Source organism: Hemicordylus capensis, chromosome 13 (assembly GCF_027244095.1).
Source record: "Hemicordylus capensis ecotype Gifberg chromosome 13, rHemCap1.1.pri, whole genome shotgun sequence".
Classification (NCBI taxonomy): Eukaryota; Metazoa; Chordata; class Lepidosauria; order Squamata; family Cordylidae; genus Hemicordylus; species Hemicordylus capensis.
The window spans coordinates 7,947,099-7,966,197 of record NC_069669.1 but is presented as its reverse complement, the minus strand read 5'-3'; the positions used below and the strand labels follow the sequence as shown (position 1 = coordinate 7,966,197).

The window sequence follows — 19,099 nt, the reverse complement described above, 5'->3', positions numbered from 1 at the left end:
CACTTCTAGTCTCCCTCTCGTATGCAACCAGGGCAGATCCTGCTTAGCTTAAGGGGACAAGTCATGCTTGCTACCACAAGACCAGCTCTCTTCCCATATTCCCCTGTTATTACCCTGCAACTGGTACTCAGAGGCATCCTGCCTTTGAGGCTGGAGGTGGCCCACAGCCCTCCAACTAGTAGCCGATGATAGATCTCTCCTCCATGAAGTGATCCAAACCCCTCTTAAAGCTGTCCAGGTTGTTGGCTGTCACCACATCTTGTGGCAGAGAATTCCACAAGTCGATTATGCGTTGTGTGAAAAAGTACTTCCATTTGTTGGTCCTAGATTTCCCAGCAATCAATTTCATGGGATGACCCCTGGTTCTAGTGTTATGGGAAAGGGAGAAGAATTTCTCTCTATCCACTTTCTCCACAACATGCATGATTTTATAGACCTCTATCATGTCTCCCCGCAGTCGTCTTTTTTCTAAACTAAAAAGCCCCAGGTGTTGTAGCCTTGCCTCATAAGGAAGGTGTTCTAGGCCCCTGATCATCTTGGCTGCCCTCTTCTGCACCTTTTCCAGTTCAACAATGTCCTTTTTTAGATGAGGTGACCAGAATTGTATGCAGTACTCAAAGTGTGGTCGCACCATAGTTTTGTATAAGGGCATGATAATATTAGCCATTTTATTTTCAGTCCCATTCCTAATGATCCCTAGCATGGAATTGGCCTTTTTCACAGCTGCCGCACATTGAGTCAACACTTTCAATGAGCTGTCCACCACGACCCCAAGATCCCTCTCCTGGTCAGTTACCGACAGCTCGGATCCCATCAGCGTATACTTGAAGTTGGGGGTTTTCATCCCAATGTGCATCACTTTACACTTGCCGACATTGAACCGTATTTGCCACTTTGTCGCCCACTCCTCCAGTTTGTAGAGATCCTTCTGGAGCTCCTCACAATCCGTTTTGGATTTCACTACCTGAAAGAGTTTGGTATCAAACTCTTGCGTGAAGATGAGGGGAGTTTAGATTTCATTCCAAGGCCGAAATGATCTTGAATGCCAGACACTTGCAGTAGCTAGTTCTGGAGTCTGTTTAGCTGGACCTCTTTCATAGAAAGAGGGAGTGTGAATCTAATCCCCTTTCCAATTTGTGGTGCTTGTAGCCACATCTGGGGATGACCAATCCACTGCCAACTAAGCGACTTGTCCCCATGTATAACATAAACTGGGAGCTCACATTGCGGTTCAGCTCCTGAGCATAGCAAAAGTGCAGTCTCCAAGCCTGGAGATGCAGCTGCAACCAATGAGGCTTCTGGGAGTGGGCAGAATAAGTTTATCTAGTAACACTTCCTATAAGTTCCTATTCATGCAGGGGTGGGGTCATCTAGCTCATTTACCATTGTTCCATCTAGCTCAGAATTGTCTATACTGACTGGCAGTGGCTCTCCAAGGTATCAGGCAGGAGTCTTTCCTATCCTCATCTCTGGAGAAGCCAGGGATTGAACCTGGGACCTTCTGTATGCAAATCCGATGCTCTACCACTGAGCATCCCCATGTTCCTAACTCTTGGATTCCTAAAAGGATTTACTCCAAGCTGCCACTTGGGTTGCTTGTACGATCAAGCCAGCCCCAAGGAGCGGCCAAGATAAACACAGCTTAGTGATCCAAAGTTGTATTGAAAGGCTTCCTTCATATGGTTGGGTGGTGGAGGGAGTGGTGGCATTTTCAAGACCTGGATTCCTCCTCCTACACAGCGGAAGTAGCAAGTTTTGCCCTGCAGGCATCGTAGACGGGTACTTCTCCATTGGAGGCATGGGGTGTAGCTTGAATCCATTGTGGGTTTGGCACTGACGTCTGCTCTAGAATTTCACGAAGCCTGTTCCATTAACTAATTGTTCCCAGCCCGTTCCCAGACAGCGTACTCCGTTCTCAGCCTGCTTGCAAAGAAGAGGCAGGTTTTCGGTGGCCCTTGGAGAGAGAACAGAGAGCCGTGGCGTTATGTAATTGGCCTATTATTACAAATTAATTGAACCTGTGATTGTCTAATTGGTCATGTGATTTAAAACACACACACACATACACACACACAACAAAACTGGCTATGCTTGTGCGAGGAAGGAAGCAAGCTCCTATATAATTAGCCCCAAACTATGCAATTAAATTCTTATTAATACCCTCAAACAGCAGGGACCATTCAGGCCTTTAATTAGTGATTAACATGAGACAGGGAGAGATTGAGCTGTTACTAAAACTGGCTCGTGGTTGCAGTGCAAGTTTCTAGCTGCTCTTCCTCCCCTCGACTTGGGAGGGAAGGAAAGAATATGCAAACGACATGTTTGGTGGTGAAAACTCATGATCAGTCATGTTAAAGAAGGGATGCGAGCCAGACCCGCCTTCCCTACCACTGAGTTTGGCTGTTTTAAGGCTGTTTTTCTGGTCGAAACGACCTTCAGGTTTACCTTTCTTCTGACCACTAACTCCTAGGGCTGGTGGTCAGGAGCAAGTGGGTATCACTCATCCAGGCAAGTGGCTGAGCTGGGAGGGAAGTAGAAGGCAGGTAAATATCTGCCCGGGTCATAGGACCCTTTTGTATCTCCCACGTCCTGGTGAGATTTGGTTGCTGGTGACATGTGACATGCCCTTTTCAGTGGTGCCCCCCACACTTTGGAACTCTTGCCAACAGAAGTACAGCTGGGCTTGCTCCCTCCTTATGCTTTGATGCATGATTAAAAGCTTCTTATTTGCCTTAGACAGGAGAGCTGGTCTTGTGCTAGCGAGCATGACTTGTCCCCTTAGCTAAGCATGGTCCACCCTGGTTGCCTATGAATGGGAGACTTGATGTGTGAGCACTGTAAGATATTCCCCTCAGGGGATGGAGCCACTCTGGGAAGAGCAGAAGGTTTCAAGTTCCCTCCCTGGCAGCGTCTCCAAGATAGGGTTGAGAGAGACTCCTGCCTGCAACCTTGGAGAGGCCGCTGCCAGTCTGTGAAGACAATACTGAGCTAGATAGACCAAGGGTCTGACTCAGTATATGGCAGCTTCCTATGTTCCTATCTCTAGCCAGAGATGGCCAAGCCAATAGTCCAGGATTATGAGAGTTGTAGTCCAACGTCAGAGAGGAGAGCTGGTCTTGTGGTAGCAAGCATGACTTGTCCCCTTTGTTAAGCAGGATCTGTCCTGCTTGCATATGAATGGAAGACTAGAACTGTGAGCACTGTAAGATATTCCCCTCAGGGAATGGAGCTGCTTTGGGAAGAGCGTCTAGGCTCCAAGTTCCCTCTCTGGCGGCATCTCCAAGATAGGGCTGAGAGAGACTTCTGCTTGCAAGCTTGGAGAAGCCGCTGCCAGTCTGTGTAGACAGTACTGAGCAAGACAGACCAAAGGTCTGACTCGGTATATGGCAGCTTCCTATGTTCCTCCCCAGCTTTTTTCTGGGGGTGGAGGAGCGGTGAGACAGACATGAGAACCTTCGTGCGGCTTCTCCCCAGCACACCCTCCCCCTGCACAGAAACCATAGATAACTGTGCCTACAGAGGCTGCCTGCTGTCCATGAACATGCTACCCTGCAAAGCACGTTCTATGATCCCGAGGCTGGAGCTGCTTTGGCAGGGTTGCGCCTGCCTCCTGCTTCTTCGCGGCCAATGGAAAGGCAGCTGCTGATGCCATGAAACCTCCCCAGTCGGCTGGCAGTGCAGAGCCTGCTTGGAGGACCTTCATACGAGCCCTTGGAGGACCTTCCATCGAGGGGCGGGGCTTGCAGCTGCCAATTTCAGCCTCAAAGCCCTTGGCCGCTGTGCTTATGTGTTTGCTGGTTTTGCAGAGCTAAACCCAGGTGATGCGTACAGGGCAACGTCTCGGGTGGCCTCCTGCCCAGCTCAACACAGCTGTCCGGACCAGCTGAGTGTGCAGTGAGTGTAATGCGCTCCCCTAGCGCCCCTCGTCCTTGCAACTCCTTCGGTGCTCCAGCTCGCTGTCTGACAGCTGGATCGCTTTCAACACCCCCACCTGGTTGCCATGACAACTTGCCGCAACACCTTCAGCTGGTAACACCTTGTGGCCTGGAATCCCCGAAGGGCAAGGATGCCCTCTCCTGCTACTGTCTCGGCGTCTGGAAACTGGGCCGTGTGCGCAGAAGCTGAGGTCATCTTCTGGATAGGCTCCTCTTTCCTTCAGAACGCAGTTGCAGCCAAGATGGAAAATGTCTCCTGCGCAGGTTACATCTGACAGTTGCCAGTACAAACCAGGGCTGTGGGAGTTCTAGTTAGTTCTGAATACTTTTGAGCTGTCCGGACAGAGCAGATTCAGAAAGAAAATTGGACACTTTAATAAGTTATTATTGCGGGGGGGAGGGATCTGCATAACTTGAGAAAGAATTGGCTTCTTTCAGTTAGTGTGTATCGGATCCCCTGCAGCGGGGAAATGCTTGACTAACAAGCAGAAGGTTGCCGGTTCGAATCAACGCTGGTACTATATCAGGCGGCAGTGATATAGGAAGATGCTGAAAGGCATCATCTCATACTGCGCGGGAGGAGGCAATGGTAAATCCCTCCTGTATTCTACCAAAGACAACCACAGGGCTCTGTGGGCGCCAGGAGTTGAAACCGACTCGACGGCACACTTTACCTTTACCATTCACTGGTATGAGGGCTCACATTGGAATCACTTTCTTTTACCTCAGCAAGTATGAGTTTAGAGATCCCAAGTCCCTCTGGTGGCTTCTAGATAACTGTACTGAGGATAGTTGTAGCTTCTTTTCTTGGCGGAAACTCTCAATGAGTCTCCTAAATCGGGACTGTGCAACTTGGGCTCTCCAGTTGTTTTTGGACTACAGCTCCCATCATCGCTAGCCACAATGGCCAATAGTCAGGAATTATGGGAGTTGTAGTCCAATATCAGAGCCAGCAGGACTCTTCTTTATTCTGCTAATCTTCTTAAGTGGGGTCCCCATCCTTGGGTCCTCAGCTGGTGTTGGACTACAACTCATATGTCTTGTATCCATCATATGTGGCCAAAGGCAGCAGCTATAACAACCAGAAGTCTGCAAGTCCTTGCTGGAGCAACGCCTTCTATGCTGCATTGCCCAGCTCTTGTTTCTCTGCTTGGCGCTGACCAAGATTCTGGCTCTGACTCTTGGAGCTGTCCAAAGTCTGATCCTCTCTTGGCTTCCTATCTTGGCGGACACTGTGGCGTAGCCTGGAAAAGGAAAATCACCAGGCCCCACCTCTTGAATCTCAGGTTCGGGAGTCCCGCCAACCTGGCAACCCTACAGGGAGGTGGGACAAGTCCAGTGTGCACAGTGCTATCTTGCTTCAGTACCCAAAATGTGTAGATGCTCTAGAGCAAGCCTGCCTAATGGGTGACCCAACAAGCCATGGACAGTGTTCTGCCAAGAAATCAACAACTTCTTGTTTACGAGTCCAAGGCAAGAATGAGAAGTCAAAAATCTTATCAGTCTCCTTGTGGGTCACCCACCATACCTGCTGAGCTATGTTGGGCTTGGCGAGATGCAAGACTCTATACCTTTGGAGTCTTGAATCAATGGCCCCTTGATGAGTTCATTTTAGCCTTTCCAGTTATCACTGGCCTTGTACACAAAAGCCAAAGGAAGGGATGACGAACATGGAGGAAAGTTTGTACAACTTTAAGAAGGAAGCTATGTATGGACAGAGTTTAGCCTAGTTCAGGCAGAACTGAACCCACCACCACTGTACAACATAAAGGTAAAGTGTGTCGTCGAGTTGATGCCGACTCCTGGTGCCCACAGTAGAATACAGGAGAATACAGGAGGGTAGAATAGAATAGAATAGAGAATTAGAATAGAGAATAGATAATTAGAATAGAGAATAGATAATTAGAGAATAGAATATTAGACAATATTCTAAATAGAATGGTAGAATACAGGAGGGGTTAACCATTGCCTCCTCCTGCACAGTATGAGATGATGCATTTCAGCATCTTCCTATATTACTGCTGCCCGATATAGTACCAGTGGGGATTCAAACTGGCAACCTTCTGCTTGTTAGTCAAGCATTTCCCCGCTGCCCCACTTAAGCCTGTCTGTATTTGATGCTGTTGGGTTTCTTGGCCTCAGACACCACCTGGTGGTTGGGGATCCTATCTTTTCAATTTAAGTTGTGGGGTGAGCTGTTCTTCCTTGTGATACGCCACACGAATAATCCCGCCCCCCCCCCCGTCAATTTCTCCATGCTGTTACTACATTCTCACCTTACCAACAAGAACCTGAAGAATTTCCCATTCAGCACATGCGCTTAGAGCTACAATTGTACAGAAGGTCAGCTTTTAACGGACGCAACTTGCCATGCAAGGGAGGGAGAAACGCTGCACTTGCTGAAATTCTCTACCCAGCCGGAGGCCTGTTCTTCTTTGCCTCTGGTTACCCTCTGTCTTTCTCTCTATCCCTCTCCCTGCCTCCCCTCTTGTAAAAGACCCTAAACAAAGAAAGAAAAAGCCGTGAGTTCTCGGATTGTATGACTAAGCCTCTGTCCATTCAAGGAATATGCATAGGGCACATGGGCAGGTTCTGCCTCCGTTGCATGTGCATCTGTGGCGCAGCAGGGTAATGACTTGACTAGCAAGCCAGAGGTTGCCGGTTCGAATCCCCACTGGCATGTTTCCTAGACTATGGGAAACACCTATATCGGGCAGCAGCGATATAGGAAGATGCTGAATGGCATAATCTCATACAGGAGATGGCAACAGTAAAACCAGGCTATAAATTAGGGGCTTATATGGGAGCGCAGCCCTTCTTGGAGCTTAAAGTGGCCCCAGTCCAAGGCTAGCACTGGAGCGGGCTTCCTCCTCCTCACCCGTAATGCCATTGGGAGATAGGCCCTGGGCAGCCAGGTGGGGATTCTCTCTCCGGTAATGGAGTTCTGCTCTGGCCCTACGTTACCTCAGTTCCTGGAGTTTTGCAGGTGATGGAGAAGCCCTGGAGATGGGACTGTGGTCTCACTGGGAGGGACCCCACTGGATCTTGGGTGTCTCTGGACCCCCCTGTTTGGGGGCGCTATTGGAGGAGTGAGCTGTGGTGGGTTTGTGGGACCTGTGGGGTCTCACGCTGGAGATGGGGGGAGGGTCTCATCTGGACTTGGCTTTCCTCTGTGAAGATCTCCCTGGGGCCTTCCCTGACATTACCACACGTATGGTTTATGAGCACATGGGCATGTTGTCGTTGGTGTACATTGGAGCGAGGCTTGCATGTCCGTGTGCTGAATGTGTGAAGAATGCTGCTGCTGCTGTTGTGACAGACCTGAAGTCAGGGTACAACTCCCTTGTGGGTCACAAACACACACACACCCAACTGAATGCTGGTGCTTTGACGATCCACTGAGAGTTCCACGTTGAGAGGACCCACAAGAGTTCCCTCTAAGGACCTCTTCCAGTTTTGCTTCCTGTAAAACTGGGTTTAAAACCCTACTAACTGGGCAGAGAAGCACCTTTTTAACGTGTTGATGCTCTCTTTTTTTAGCAGGGGGAAAGTAACTGGCCCTACCCACCCCCAGCACAGTACCTCCAGTGACTGTTGCTGGTGTCTCTCTTATGTTTCTTTTTAGATTGTGAGCCCTTTGGGGACAGGGGACCATCTTGTTTGTTTGTTTGTTTATTATTTCTCTGTGTAAACCGCTTTGGAAACTTTTGTTGAAAAGCGTTGTTGTTGTTGTTGTTGTAAAACAACAATTATATGGTTTCTGTAGTTGTTGGCTGAATATTTCATGTGTGTGTTGGAAACATGTTTGTGCCACAGCTGAATGGAAGAGCATTCGTATGTTTGCATGCAGAAGCTCCCAGCTTCACTCCCTGACATCTCCAGGTTGGGCGGGGAGAGAATCCTGCCTGAAACCTCGGAGAGCCGCTGCCAGTCAGTGTAGGCAGTAGTGAGCTAGGTGGATCAATGGTCTGACCCAGTATAAGGCTGCTTCCTATATTCCTGTGACAGAAATGTCATTGTTCTTCCCAGACGATAACAACATGTTTTCCTCTAAGGCTGGGAGGATGCAGCAAAGGCTCAAGGGAAGAAATATCAACACTGTGGTGCTCCTGGCATTTGTGTTGCTGTTTGCACTCCAAGGATCTTCTTTCTCCACGTTCTTCAGAACTGTTTGATCCTCAAGGGCTCCCCACCCCGGGTTGCGTCTGTGACCGGCCTTAGAAGCTGAGAGCTACAAGCCATTAGGGGGTGGCGGGGGTGGTGGGCTAGCAGAGGACATTTCATGCAAATGATAAGCAGGCCCAGCAGTTAAATCTTGGCCTGACAAGTTAATGAATTTCACAGCACGCCTGGAAAAACTCTCACCCCAGTCTGGATTTGACCAGGAAGGGAGGAATGGAATCTGGTGGGGAGAGGGCAGAAGAGGACGGCTGGGTAGAGCAGGAGGAAATCTTGTTCCCATCATCATCATCATCATCATCATCATCATCATCATCATCATTATTATTTTATTTTGCAACTGTGTTAAACAGGAGCTGGTAACCTCCCCCCCCCTTAAATTTTTTATATATATATAAAAACTTGCACACATGGTTTTTGGTTTTTTTTTAAAGGTTTCTGAGGATAATAAGAGTGACCCAGGGAGTGGGAGGAGGGGAGACAAGCAAAATTACTTTTGCAGCTTTCTCTATGGCTGCCGCCACCTCCCCCACGCCAGCTCTGTAACCTGGTCACAGCTGGTACTGTGCTTGTTCCTTAATGGCTTTGGCAATGAAAAGCAGCAAGCAAGTCCCTACCCCCAGCCTGGATCAAGGCGGGTGGTCCTTGCATGGGCATTCGGCAGGGAATCTGGACAGAACAGGCTGCTGAGAATGAACAAGAACCGGCACCATGAAGAACCCCTCCCCTCCCGTTCCTCTTTGGAACTCTGTTTCTGCTTCCTGTGGGGAGAGGTCTATTTTAATGATAAATCTATAGCATAACTCAAAAAAATGGCTTTTGTTGTGGTTAAAAATGTGTGTGTGCATCACTTACACATGAGGCCCAGCAATATGAAATGGTAGAATCCATAAAGGACTGTACCATGTATGAACCTGCAACTTTACTCTTTTTCCAGAAGTAGGCCTGGTTCACACAGTCATTATAGAATCTATGTTTAATGAGCTTTACTGACATTAGTATGATTGTGTGAACCCATGCCAAGGTGGTTTACGGCCTGAGATGAATCTGAGATTCCTGCCTTGGTGTGAGTTCACATAATCATGCTAGTTTTAGTACCATTATACCTAGATTCAAGTGAATATGTGAACCAGGCTGTTGTATAAGGCAAGGGTTCTCAAACTTGGGTTTCCAGATGTTGGACTACAATTCCCATCATCCCCAGCCATAATGGCCAAAGGCCATTTAAGAACCCTTGGAGTAGGCATTTCCCTTCATTTTGGTGGCCCAGGATGGTATGAAGATGATTTTGAGCATTATAATCAGATTTATGGGTTTTTAAAAGGGGGTTGGCTGGCTCAGACATCACATGGAACTATGGCTAAAGCCTGGCTCCATTTGATATTTATTTATTTCCTCAATATTTATTTATATCCCCAAGTCTTGGGTGCACACACTGTCCCCTCCCCTGGCCGTGTGAGCATCCTGGGAATTCTACATTCTTCTGTCTTTTTAGAAAGAAATCTGCCTCCTGACCCTGCAGGACAGATTTCAATCCTCCTGGAAATGGGAGGACAGAAAAGGGAGTCAGATTGAAATCTGCAGGACAGATTTCAATCCTCCTGGAAACGGGCCGTTTGGACTAAATTGTCGTTCCTGGGCTTCTCCCCTCATCTTCTACTTGCCATGGGCTGTGACCAGGTGAAAACAGCCATCCAACAGGATTATAGGACATCAGGCTGTCCTAGGCAGGGCTTCGACCTTCCTGTCTTCGGAAAGACTTAGATACTCTGCCTCCCCCGCTGTGTTCCTGCCACAGTTGGAAACCCTAAACCACAGAAGGGCCTTCACCCTCTCCTGTCATCATGCCCTCCCAGTCACAGAGAGACTTTGTCCCTGTGACACTGAGGAGGTCGAAACCACAGAGCACGTATTCCTCTTCTGCCCCTTTTATTTTTATTTGTATTTATTTTATTTATTTATTTAACCTATGTTTATACCGCCCAAAACTTACATCTCTGGGCGGTTTACAACAAAATATAAACAGAAAGTAAAACATTGGTTAAAACAAAAACAAAAATTTTAAAACATTACAACAATTTGAAATTTTTAAAACAATATTTTAAAGCAGCATTAAAACCATTAAAACAATATTAATTAAAAGCCTGGCTGAACGGATGCATCTTTAAAGACTTTTTAAAAGCTGTCAGAGGTGGGGAGGCTCTTATTGCACTAGGGAGCGCATTCCAAAGCCTCGGGGCAGCAACAGAGAAGGCCCGTCCCTGAGTAGCCACCAGACGAGCTGGTGGCAAATGCAGACGGACCTCTCCAGATGATCTCAGTGGGCAGTGGAGTTCATGACGAAGAAGACGTTCTCTTAAATACCCAGGGCCCAAGCTGTTTAGGGCTTTATAGAGACAGTCATGCCAAGCTTATATTTCTGCTACTCCTCAAGTACCCTGAATGCCGAATCCAAGCCTACACCTGGATGTTTCTCTCGGATGAAGAACCAGCTTTCATGTATAACGCTGCCAAGTTCTGCGTGGCAGCGTGTGGGGTCCACTGGGCCCTGCCTGCCTGCCCCTAACCATGCATCAGTGTAGCAGTTGTATAGTATATAAAACAGTTTTATAGTACTATAGTTTTATGGTACCATAACTTGCTATTATTATCATGATTCATGCCCTACTGTTCTGTCTTATGCTGGTCTTGAACCATAATAAAGATGATTGATTGATTGATTGACTGAGAAACCAAAAAACTGATTATGATGTCCGAACTGGTTGACCTTGCCTCAAATAAACCTGGATATGAACTCCAGGTTTGAAATGGGCTATATATCTAAGTTTATTTGAAACAAGTCGGTTAGAATAAACCAAGATCGGTTCAGGGAGTATGACTGATCTTGGTTTATTTCTAACATAAATTAGAAGGATAATTCCTGGGAGGTTTGCATGGACAGGGGAGAGGAAATTACATGCCCCCAAGGCCAGGAACTAAGATTTAACTGTGGTTCCCCTCCTTTCTTTGCAGCCTGCAACTGCAATCTTCACGCCCGCCGCTGCCGTTTCAACATGGAGCTCTACAAACTCTCGGGGCGGAAAAGTGGCGGCGTTTGCCTCAATTGTCGCCACAATACTGCGGGTCGGCATTGCCATTACTGCAAGGAGGGCTTCTACCGGGACATGAGCAAATCCATCACCGACCGCAAGGCCTGCAAAGGTAAGGAGCAATCACTTCTCCTCACTCTTCTGCCTGTGGTCATGTTTTGCTGAGTGCATTAAAAGGGGTTCCCACCCGTAGGTCCCCAGATTGTGTTGAACTGCAACTTCTCCAATCCTCCAAGACCAGGGGCCAAAATGTGTCAAACAGTTATTATATGAGCAACAAGTTTATTCAAATCATTACTTAAAAAGGCAAATTCAGTCTAACGAAACACACACCCCACCAAAACAAAATGTCAAACATAAGTATTCAAATATTGTATACAATAATATTGAATCTATAAATGAGACCTGAAGAATTTTGCACAATAATTACAAAATGATTACTTCTTGCCTGAAGAATTTTGCACAATAAGTACAAAATGATTACTTCTTTGCCAGGTGCCTTTAAGACTATTCTAATTCTTCTCCAGTGGCCTAATACGTCAATTCTAGAAGCAAAGTCTACAAACTTGTACAAATCCCCATTGCAAAGTGTTCACTATAACGGCCACTCCTTCCAATAAGTTAGTGTCACAACTGCAGAATGCACTGATTCTTAATGTAACCTCTAAGTTAATATTTGGGATCATCTGGGAGTCAGTCTCAGCTTTGCTAATGTGTGCTGAATTTTGAAATTCTGAGTATTTTAGTGGCGTTTTGGGGTGGAGATACTTGCGCAACCACCTCCAGGCATCATTTCGTCACATTATTTTGGCGACCTTTATGTGAAGCAAAGTAGTTTTAGTTAAGAAAGGATCACACCCTACTTTAGGAAGGCTTTCCCTAGAATAATTAATTTTTCAGGAGCAATTAGGTCTTCATATCATCCTCAGAAGCCTTCCAAGGAATTTCAAATATAGTTGTGGGAAAGGAACTCTGGAAATGCTCACAGACTTTAGGCCCATTCACAAGTTATGTTCAACTCTCGTATAACGAGTGTACAGTGTACACAGGTACAGATCTGTACACAGGTTCAGTCATTCATACGTTATGTTGATCACAAGTAAAGAAGTACACTTCCTTTCTGTACCTTTCTGTACCACATATTTGAAGGGCTTGCATTTTAAAATGAACACAGGCAGGGTAATTCACACAAACATGTGTACAAGTATACAGACATCTGTACACTCATAGAGCATAATGTCTGAATCTGTCTGTTGTCTTTATTGTTGCAAGATGGGATGTTAGATGGTTTTGAAAGAGGAACGGAAAACTCATAGAGCTAAAAAAAAAAAATGCTGTTGAAAACATGAGAGAGTCAAATCACCTTGAGAACACTTCCTCAAGAGTGGTGTTGTGATTCCAGCATAAATCAACGAATGCATGCGCAATGTTCAGTGGATTTCAACTTTGTTAATTTAGAATCAATGTGTGAGTTTATGACCAAAGGCAAACAATATGGCCGCTTTCTTGTTTGGCGTGTCGTCGGCAAGAAGCCATCTCTCTGTCAGCACTGGATAATTCATGGTCTCGTCAAGGTTTATTTATACTAATCTGGAGTCTGGGTTTATGTGAGACGCAAGCTCCCTACACAACTGTACACATCATCAGATGTTTGCCCACTGTGGAGCTTATCCCTGGGTTAGTGTGCATCTAACACATTCCGCCCCCCTTCGTGCAGTCTTCACACCACCCTCTTTCAAAATAAATGTCTTCACTGAAGTCTTGCAGGGACAGCTTCCGAACAGCTTCCTCTGCTGTTGTTTGTTCTTTGGCCAGAAGCAGGGCCAGCTTAGCCATACAGGAAGAGAGGGCTGCCACCCCTCCAGGATGAGTCTGGGGTCTCCAGGAATCAGCAGCCATCTCTACATGACTCTTGAAAGCAGTTCTGGAGCCTCGAATAGCTTGCTGCTGGAAATGTATTGGGACAAATATCTCTAGTAACAGGGGCATAGGGACAGGTTGCCGCCTCTGGCCCCTCCAACCTCAGCCTGCTTACCCACAGCAGCCACACCTCCTGCATCAACATCAGGTGCATGCCCATGCAAGGGGTGTGGCCAGCACCAAGAAGGGAGGGACGTGGCCCCTCACTGCTTGGTGGAGACATGGGGAGACATGATTGAGGTGTATTTTGTTTGTTTGTTTATTTAAAAGGGAGCTTGAAAAGTAAAGTGATTTGGGATTCATCTCCGCGGCGGCAGCAGCACCTGAACGCTATTCGGAGTCGCAACATAGCGCCCAGCAGCCCCTATGGTGGGGAAACGCCTCCGCCATTCACCTGGCCGCTGGCAGGGGCTCGACTCCATGGAAGCGAGGTGAATGGTGGAGGTGCTTCCCTGCTGTAGGGGCTGCTGGGCGTCATGTTGCGGCTCCAAATAGCATTCAGGTGCTGCGGCAACGGTGGTGAGTCCCGAATTACTTTACCCTTAAAGTTGCCTCCTGCCACCTCCTGCCTCCCAGAGGCACGTTCATGGGCTGCCACTGGCATTGCCAGCGAACAGACTCCCTGAACACTGTTAAACTTTAACAAAAACATTTCAAAGGAGAATTCAGTGTGAAGCTGCTGAGTTAAAAGTTCAACTCTCCCCCCGCCCCCCGCTTTTTTCTTTTTTCTTTTGAGAAGACAGAACAAAATAGATGTTGACCGGTTCTGCCTTCTTTTTGACACCTGCGAACATTTCACCATTCTCATTGAGCAATGGGCTCACCACTTCCTTCCTCATCATCCTCCATCAAATATACCTGGAAAAGCTCTTTTTGTTGCTCTTAGCATCACTTGCCAGGCTTAGTCATTCTGAGCTTAACTTTCTTCACACTACCCACCCTAGTCTTGTCTGCTTGTTTGTATTGAGGCCTAACAATGAATTCTTAAAACAGGAATTGAGCAATTCACCTCAAAGAAGTATCCAAAAACCAAGTAGTCAAAAAAGTCGAATTTAACAGCAACCACAGTGGGACCATAATAACAGGACATTCTATAAGAAAATAAGCTTTGGAAATAGGATCTGAGTCTTACTGTCTCAGACTCAAGAGGACGGACCGGACGTGCTGGAAATGGGTCTAGATTCCCACCTGAGTGAAGCCAGCGCTAGCATCCTGTGCTTCATTAATTCCCAGCTTGGAGAGAAAGCTGGGAGAATCTGATTCATTCCTTTCAAGCCCTCGTGACTGACTGGGAAGTTGGAAGCCTTCCTTCTTTTCCAACCTTGATGCCCATGCCAGAGCAGGGTGGGGAACCATAAACACATCAAGGTGACCTCAGCTGTGCCCCTCGTCTTTGGCGGCAGGCTGCTTTCATGCCGCCAGCCAGGCCGTCAGAAATGCTCAGATTGTTTTATTTTCCTTCCAGGTGTAGATATATAGACTCTCCAAAGTATTCTGGTTTTCTTCCCACTGAGTTTTTTTTTTTTAAATCAACTTCGAAAAAGCATGTGCTCAGGTGGATTGGAAGTTGGAATCTAATCTTCTGGGGCTGAATCTTGGACATTCAAGGGGGTTGAATCTTGGATGTTTGGGGGGATTGAATCTGGATTCTCATGAACTCTTTATAGGCTATCAACAAGTGACCCTCATTTTCAGTTCCCCATAAGTAAAACAGGAAAGAGGAATGCCTACCTCCCAAAGTGGTCATGAGGACAGGCACATAATATATTTTATGTTTGTGCTCCTTCCTCTTGCTCTCCTCGTCATGGGAAGAAGTGAGCAACCAAACTAGAAGATCCCACACTGAGAAGCTCCTTGATCCTGCAAGGTAAAAACTGAAGGTCTGTTTTATCTTCCAGGATCAACAAATTTTTTGCAGAATCTGCAAAGCTTCTGTGCAAGTTCCAAACACTACTTTAAAAAAAAACTCTCAGTCTGCACTCTCACATAAACTTCCACATGCCTTCTCAGCACAATCTTATCCTCTGGCCACTCACAGGGCAGGGACCTTGCATGATTTCCATAGCACCACCTGGACATCTTTTGCATTCTGCACAGAGTAAGCTGCTACTTTTGTGGTGCAGTTAAAACAACAACAACAAGGGAAGCTGCCATATACTGAGTCAGACCCTTGGTCCATCTCGCTCAGTATTGTCTCCACAGACTGGCAGTGGCTTGTCCAAGGTTGCAGGCAGGAATCTCTCTCAGCCCTATCTTGGAGATACTGCCAGGGAGGGAACTTGGAACCTTCTGCTCTTCCCAGAGCGACTCCATCCCCTAAGGAGAATATCTTACAGTACTCGCACTTCTAGTCTCCCTTTCATACGCAACCAGGGCGGACCCTGCTTAGCTAAGGGGACATGCCATGCTTGCTGCCACAAGAGCAGCTCTCACATGTTGTTATCATGTAGGAGAGCCCTTTGAATGCAGGATCCATCAGTTGATGGTTGATTTCTCTTGTGGTAAGGGGAGCTGTTGGAGGTGTGGAGCCCATGATGGAGTGCATAATTTGTTTTAGAATTCCACCCATACATTCCTTGGGTACAATCCCAATAGGATATATTTTCTGAACAGGGTTTGAAGTATGCCCCAGTCCTAACTTTGTTTTGTAATAATCAGATTTTCTTGGGGTGAACCAATATGTTTACCCCTATTTTGTTGGGGTGGGGGATGATCTGGAGACAAATTTTCAAATTCAGAATCCAAAATTTGGAATTTGAATTTCCAGCATTTCGACATCTTAAAATTTAATATTTGGCTGTTGACTGTATCATGGGGGAGGAAGAGCTGTTATGAGTATGTATGGTGGTAGTGATGACCAACCAATTTTGTGATTTCAATTCCAGTATTTGTATTTTCAAGCTCCCCACACTGAAACGCCAATTTAAAATATTTCAAGCATGATTGTATGCAAAATATCATTTCAACTCCCTTTTATCGTACTCAGTCTATTGACATTGGCCATTTCTAGGACTGGGGCAGGTGGTGTCACTGCATTATTTGTGCAGTAACTAAATATATTTTAGTTTATGGCTGTTTTGCACCTGGAAGAAATTCTCTGGCAGATCGTAACAACTTGTAGCTGGGTCACAGTCCGGGCCAAAGACTCCTTTTTAAAAGAAGTGACTTCTGCTCGTTCCCTTGGAAGCCCCTTTCCTCTGCTTTCTTGCATTACCTAGAAAAATCCTGATCTGCCCTAAGGGATTAGATGGAACGTGGATGATGCAGTGAGGAGAAACTTCACAGTTTTAACAAGTGGCTTGTAAAGCCAAAGGCGGCGGTGGCAGACAGAGTGTTGCAGGGGTCTGGCACGGAGCGGCAAGCGAGCCCTGCCTCCCAGCCAGGTCATTAGGAAATAGAGAGCTAATCATTTTTAATCACCCCAGCAGCTGAGTTGGCAGGGCCTCCCATTCATGTGCGCCGCACTTCCACACCGCCCCGTCTCCCTGTAGCCTGAGGAGTTCACGCTCTTTGCCAAAGTGCCATTGTGCTTTTTGTAGCCTGACCGTGGCAGCTGTGTTGGAAAATGGCAACTCCTTTGGGGCGGGGCGGGTGTGTTATGCTAAGCAGCTGATGTCGCAAGGAAGCTGAGTCCTCTCTAGCAGGAAATTGCTGAGGGGAAAGGCGGAAGGTGGCGGTCCTCTGTGGCACTGCCTGGGGAGTGGGGGGGGCTGGCTCTCAAGGCCTAGATTTCCAGGGGGGCGAGACACTGTTCCTGGAAGCATTTGGCCCATCTAGCCTAGCAAACAATCCACTCCGGGCAGCTCAATGAATGTGGAGGGGACGTGTGTTCAGTGGTTGTCAGGGGTGTTGCTGAGTACTTCAAAGATCCAGGTACTGGGCCAGCAGCCCCACTTTTGATAATTAATCTCAATCATACCACCCACCCACCCGAGAATAATTGTGCATGTTTTTTAAAAGTCTTTAATATTATGAAGGTGGAAGCAGCAGAGAGTGAAGCCTGGGGCTCTCTCCCCTGCTCTGTCCAAGTGCCTCCACGGTTGCACTTCCTTTCTGGAAGAGGTCATGGAGGAGGGATGTGGCTAATGAGATTCGGGGCTCTGGGCTGTTCACTGGGAGGGGCTCCTCCTAATGACGCCTCTGGTGGTAGCAGAGAGGCAATGGGGCACTGAGGTACCAAGGGCCCATGCACACGGGCGAATACTGAGCTGGGGCAATTACGTTTGAGTGGATGGGCCTATTCATTTGTGTGCCCTCTGACATTTTGCAGAGGAAGACAGAGACATGTTTGTGCGGGTTGCCAACCCTTCTCCAGGATTGGCCTAAAGTCTCTCACAATTGGTATCGGTTTCCAGGTAACTGTGGTTCCAGTTACTGTGGAACACAGTTACTGTGGTTTCCAGGTTCCTGCCTGTGGGCTTCTCAGAGGCATCTGGTGGGCCACTGTGCGAAACAGGATGCTGGACTAGATGGGCCATGGACCTGATCCACCAGGGCTGTTCTTATATGCTTATGTTAACTCTCGAGAGCAGTTTTTGAGACTTTAAGGGCTTGATGTTGTGAAAAATAGGGAGAGCGGAAATCTTCAGGAATAGCTTCCGTCCAAGTTGGTTTGCAGCCCCATGCTTGTGACACTCCAGTTCTCACCCCAAGTGTCAATGCATCAAGCCACAATTACATGCTGAAGGCTCTGTTCCTTTGGTTCTGCTTACTCTGAAACGATCTTGTGATTTAGAAACCAAAACAGGGTGTGTGTTCTTATGACTAAATGTACCTTGGGGGGAAAATACTAGTCTACAATATCTTATTGTTACACTGCCTCTGGTTGCCCAACCTCTCAAAGTGGTGAGAAGTTCCAGGGGTTTTGCAGCGTACCTTGGATCCCCATTTCCTTGGGAAGAAGGGTCACTGTAGGCTGACAGAGTCTTTGTAATATCTGTAAAGCTGCTTAGCTGTTTGGGTGGCTGCCAACCAGCAAGGTGATGACAGCATCAGGTGCCTTTAGGCCACACCTTGGGAAAAGGGACCGATGTTTGGTTTCAGTTCAGGGAACCTCCTATGCAGAGTAAGTGGGCTATAACCTAGTAGGGATGTGCACGGACCAGTCCAGAAGCCATTATAGAGGCCTCCAAACCAGTTCGAAATTGAGCTGGGCCGGTGGTCCGGTGGCTGGGGTCACCCGCCACGCACGTCACCCACTGCATGCACATGCAGCATGTGGCGGGTGCACATGCTCTCATTACTTCCGGTCTTTCCAGACAAGGATGGGGGCAGGGGCAGCAGAGAGGAACGCTGCCACTCCCAAAAGTTTTGAAAGAAACAGAGCGCCGGCAGGGGGAAAGTGGCAGGAGGGGTAAGTGCAAACCGCCACGCCCTTAAAGGGAGACCTCCGCCGGCATCGGACCGCACCTCTGCGGTTCCGTGCACATCCCTATAACTTAGTACTCCTGGGCTTTTGAGGAATATTTCTGTTTACACTGGCTGACTGGTACTTTTGGTGCCTCCAGCCTGCCTTGAACCAAGTGATAACCCCCACACCCACACCCCTTCTACGCATTGAACAGAGTGCGGGCATGGACTGAGCTCACAGAGGTAAAGGATGCAGTTGCATGCATGTATACGTGCAATATCCCTGCCAGGTGAGTTGTCCCTCCTCCAGCAAGGGAATGCCACTCTCCATGTTTGATACCCAAGTCCCAGGCAAGCTGTGGGGAGAACCGACGAGGGATTGAAGACTGAGGATTCATTCACTTCAGTGGGATCCGAACCAAAGTCTGCCTAGGTACTGGCATTCAGCTGAAGGTTCTTTGCTTGCTTGTCCATTTGGCATAACTTTTACAATATGCAGAGTTGTGCCCTATATAAAGAGCTAAGCAAAGCACTGAAGCCCCATTCTCATCCATGAGAACTCATCCACTTAGCCTTCCTGCTGGCTTCGAGGATTTCACCTGACATATGCGTTTTCAAGCCTGAAGG

General features: G+C 47.5%; 1 protein-coding gene across 2 annotated transcripts in view; it reads left to right on the top strand.

The window, feature by feature from the left end:
- Window positions 1-19,099, top strand: part of NTN3 (netrin 3) — a 139,304-nt gene that overhangs the window by 51,920 nt on the left and 68,285 nt on the right. For both annotated transcript variants that reach the window (XM_053276846.1, XM_053276845.1), the window contains one exon: window positions 11,127-11,315. In XM_053276846.1, the coding sequence (XP_053132821.1) occupies window positions 11,127-11,315 (189 nt within the window). The remainder of the gene's footprint in view (window positions 1-11,126; window positions 11,316-19,099) is intronic.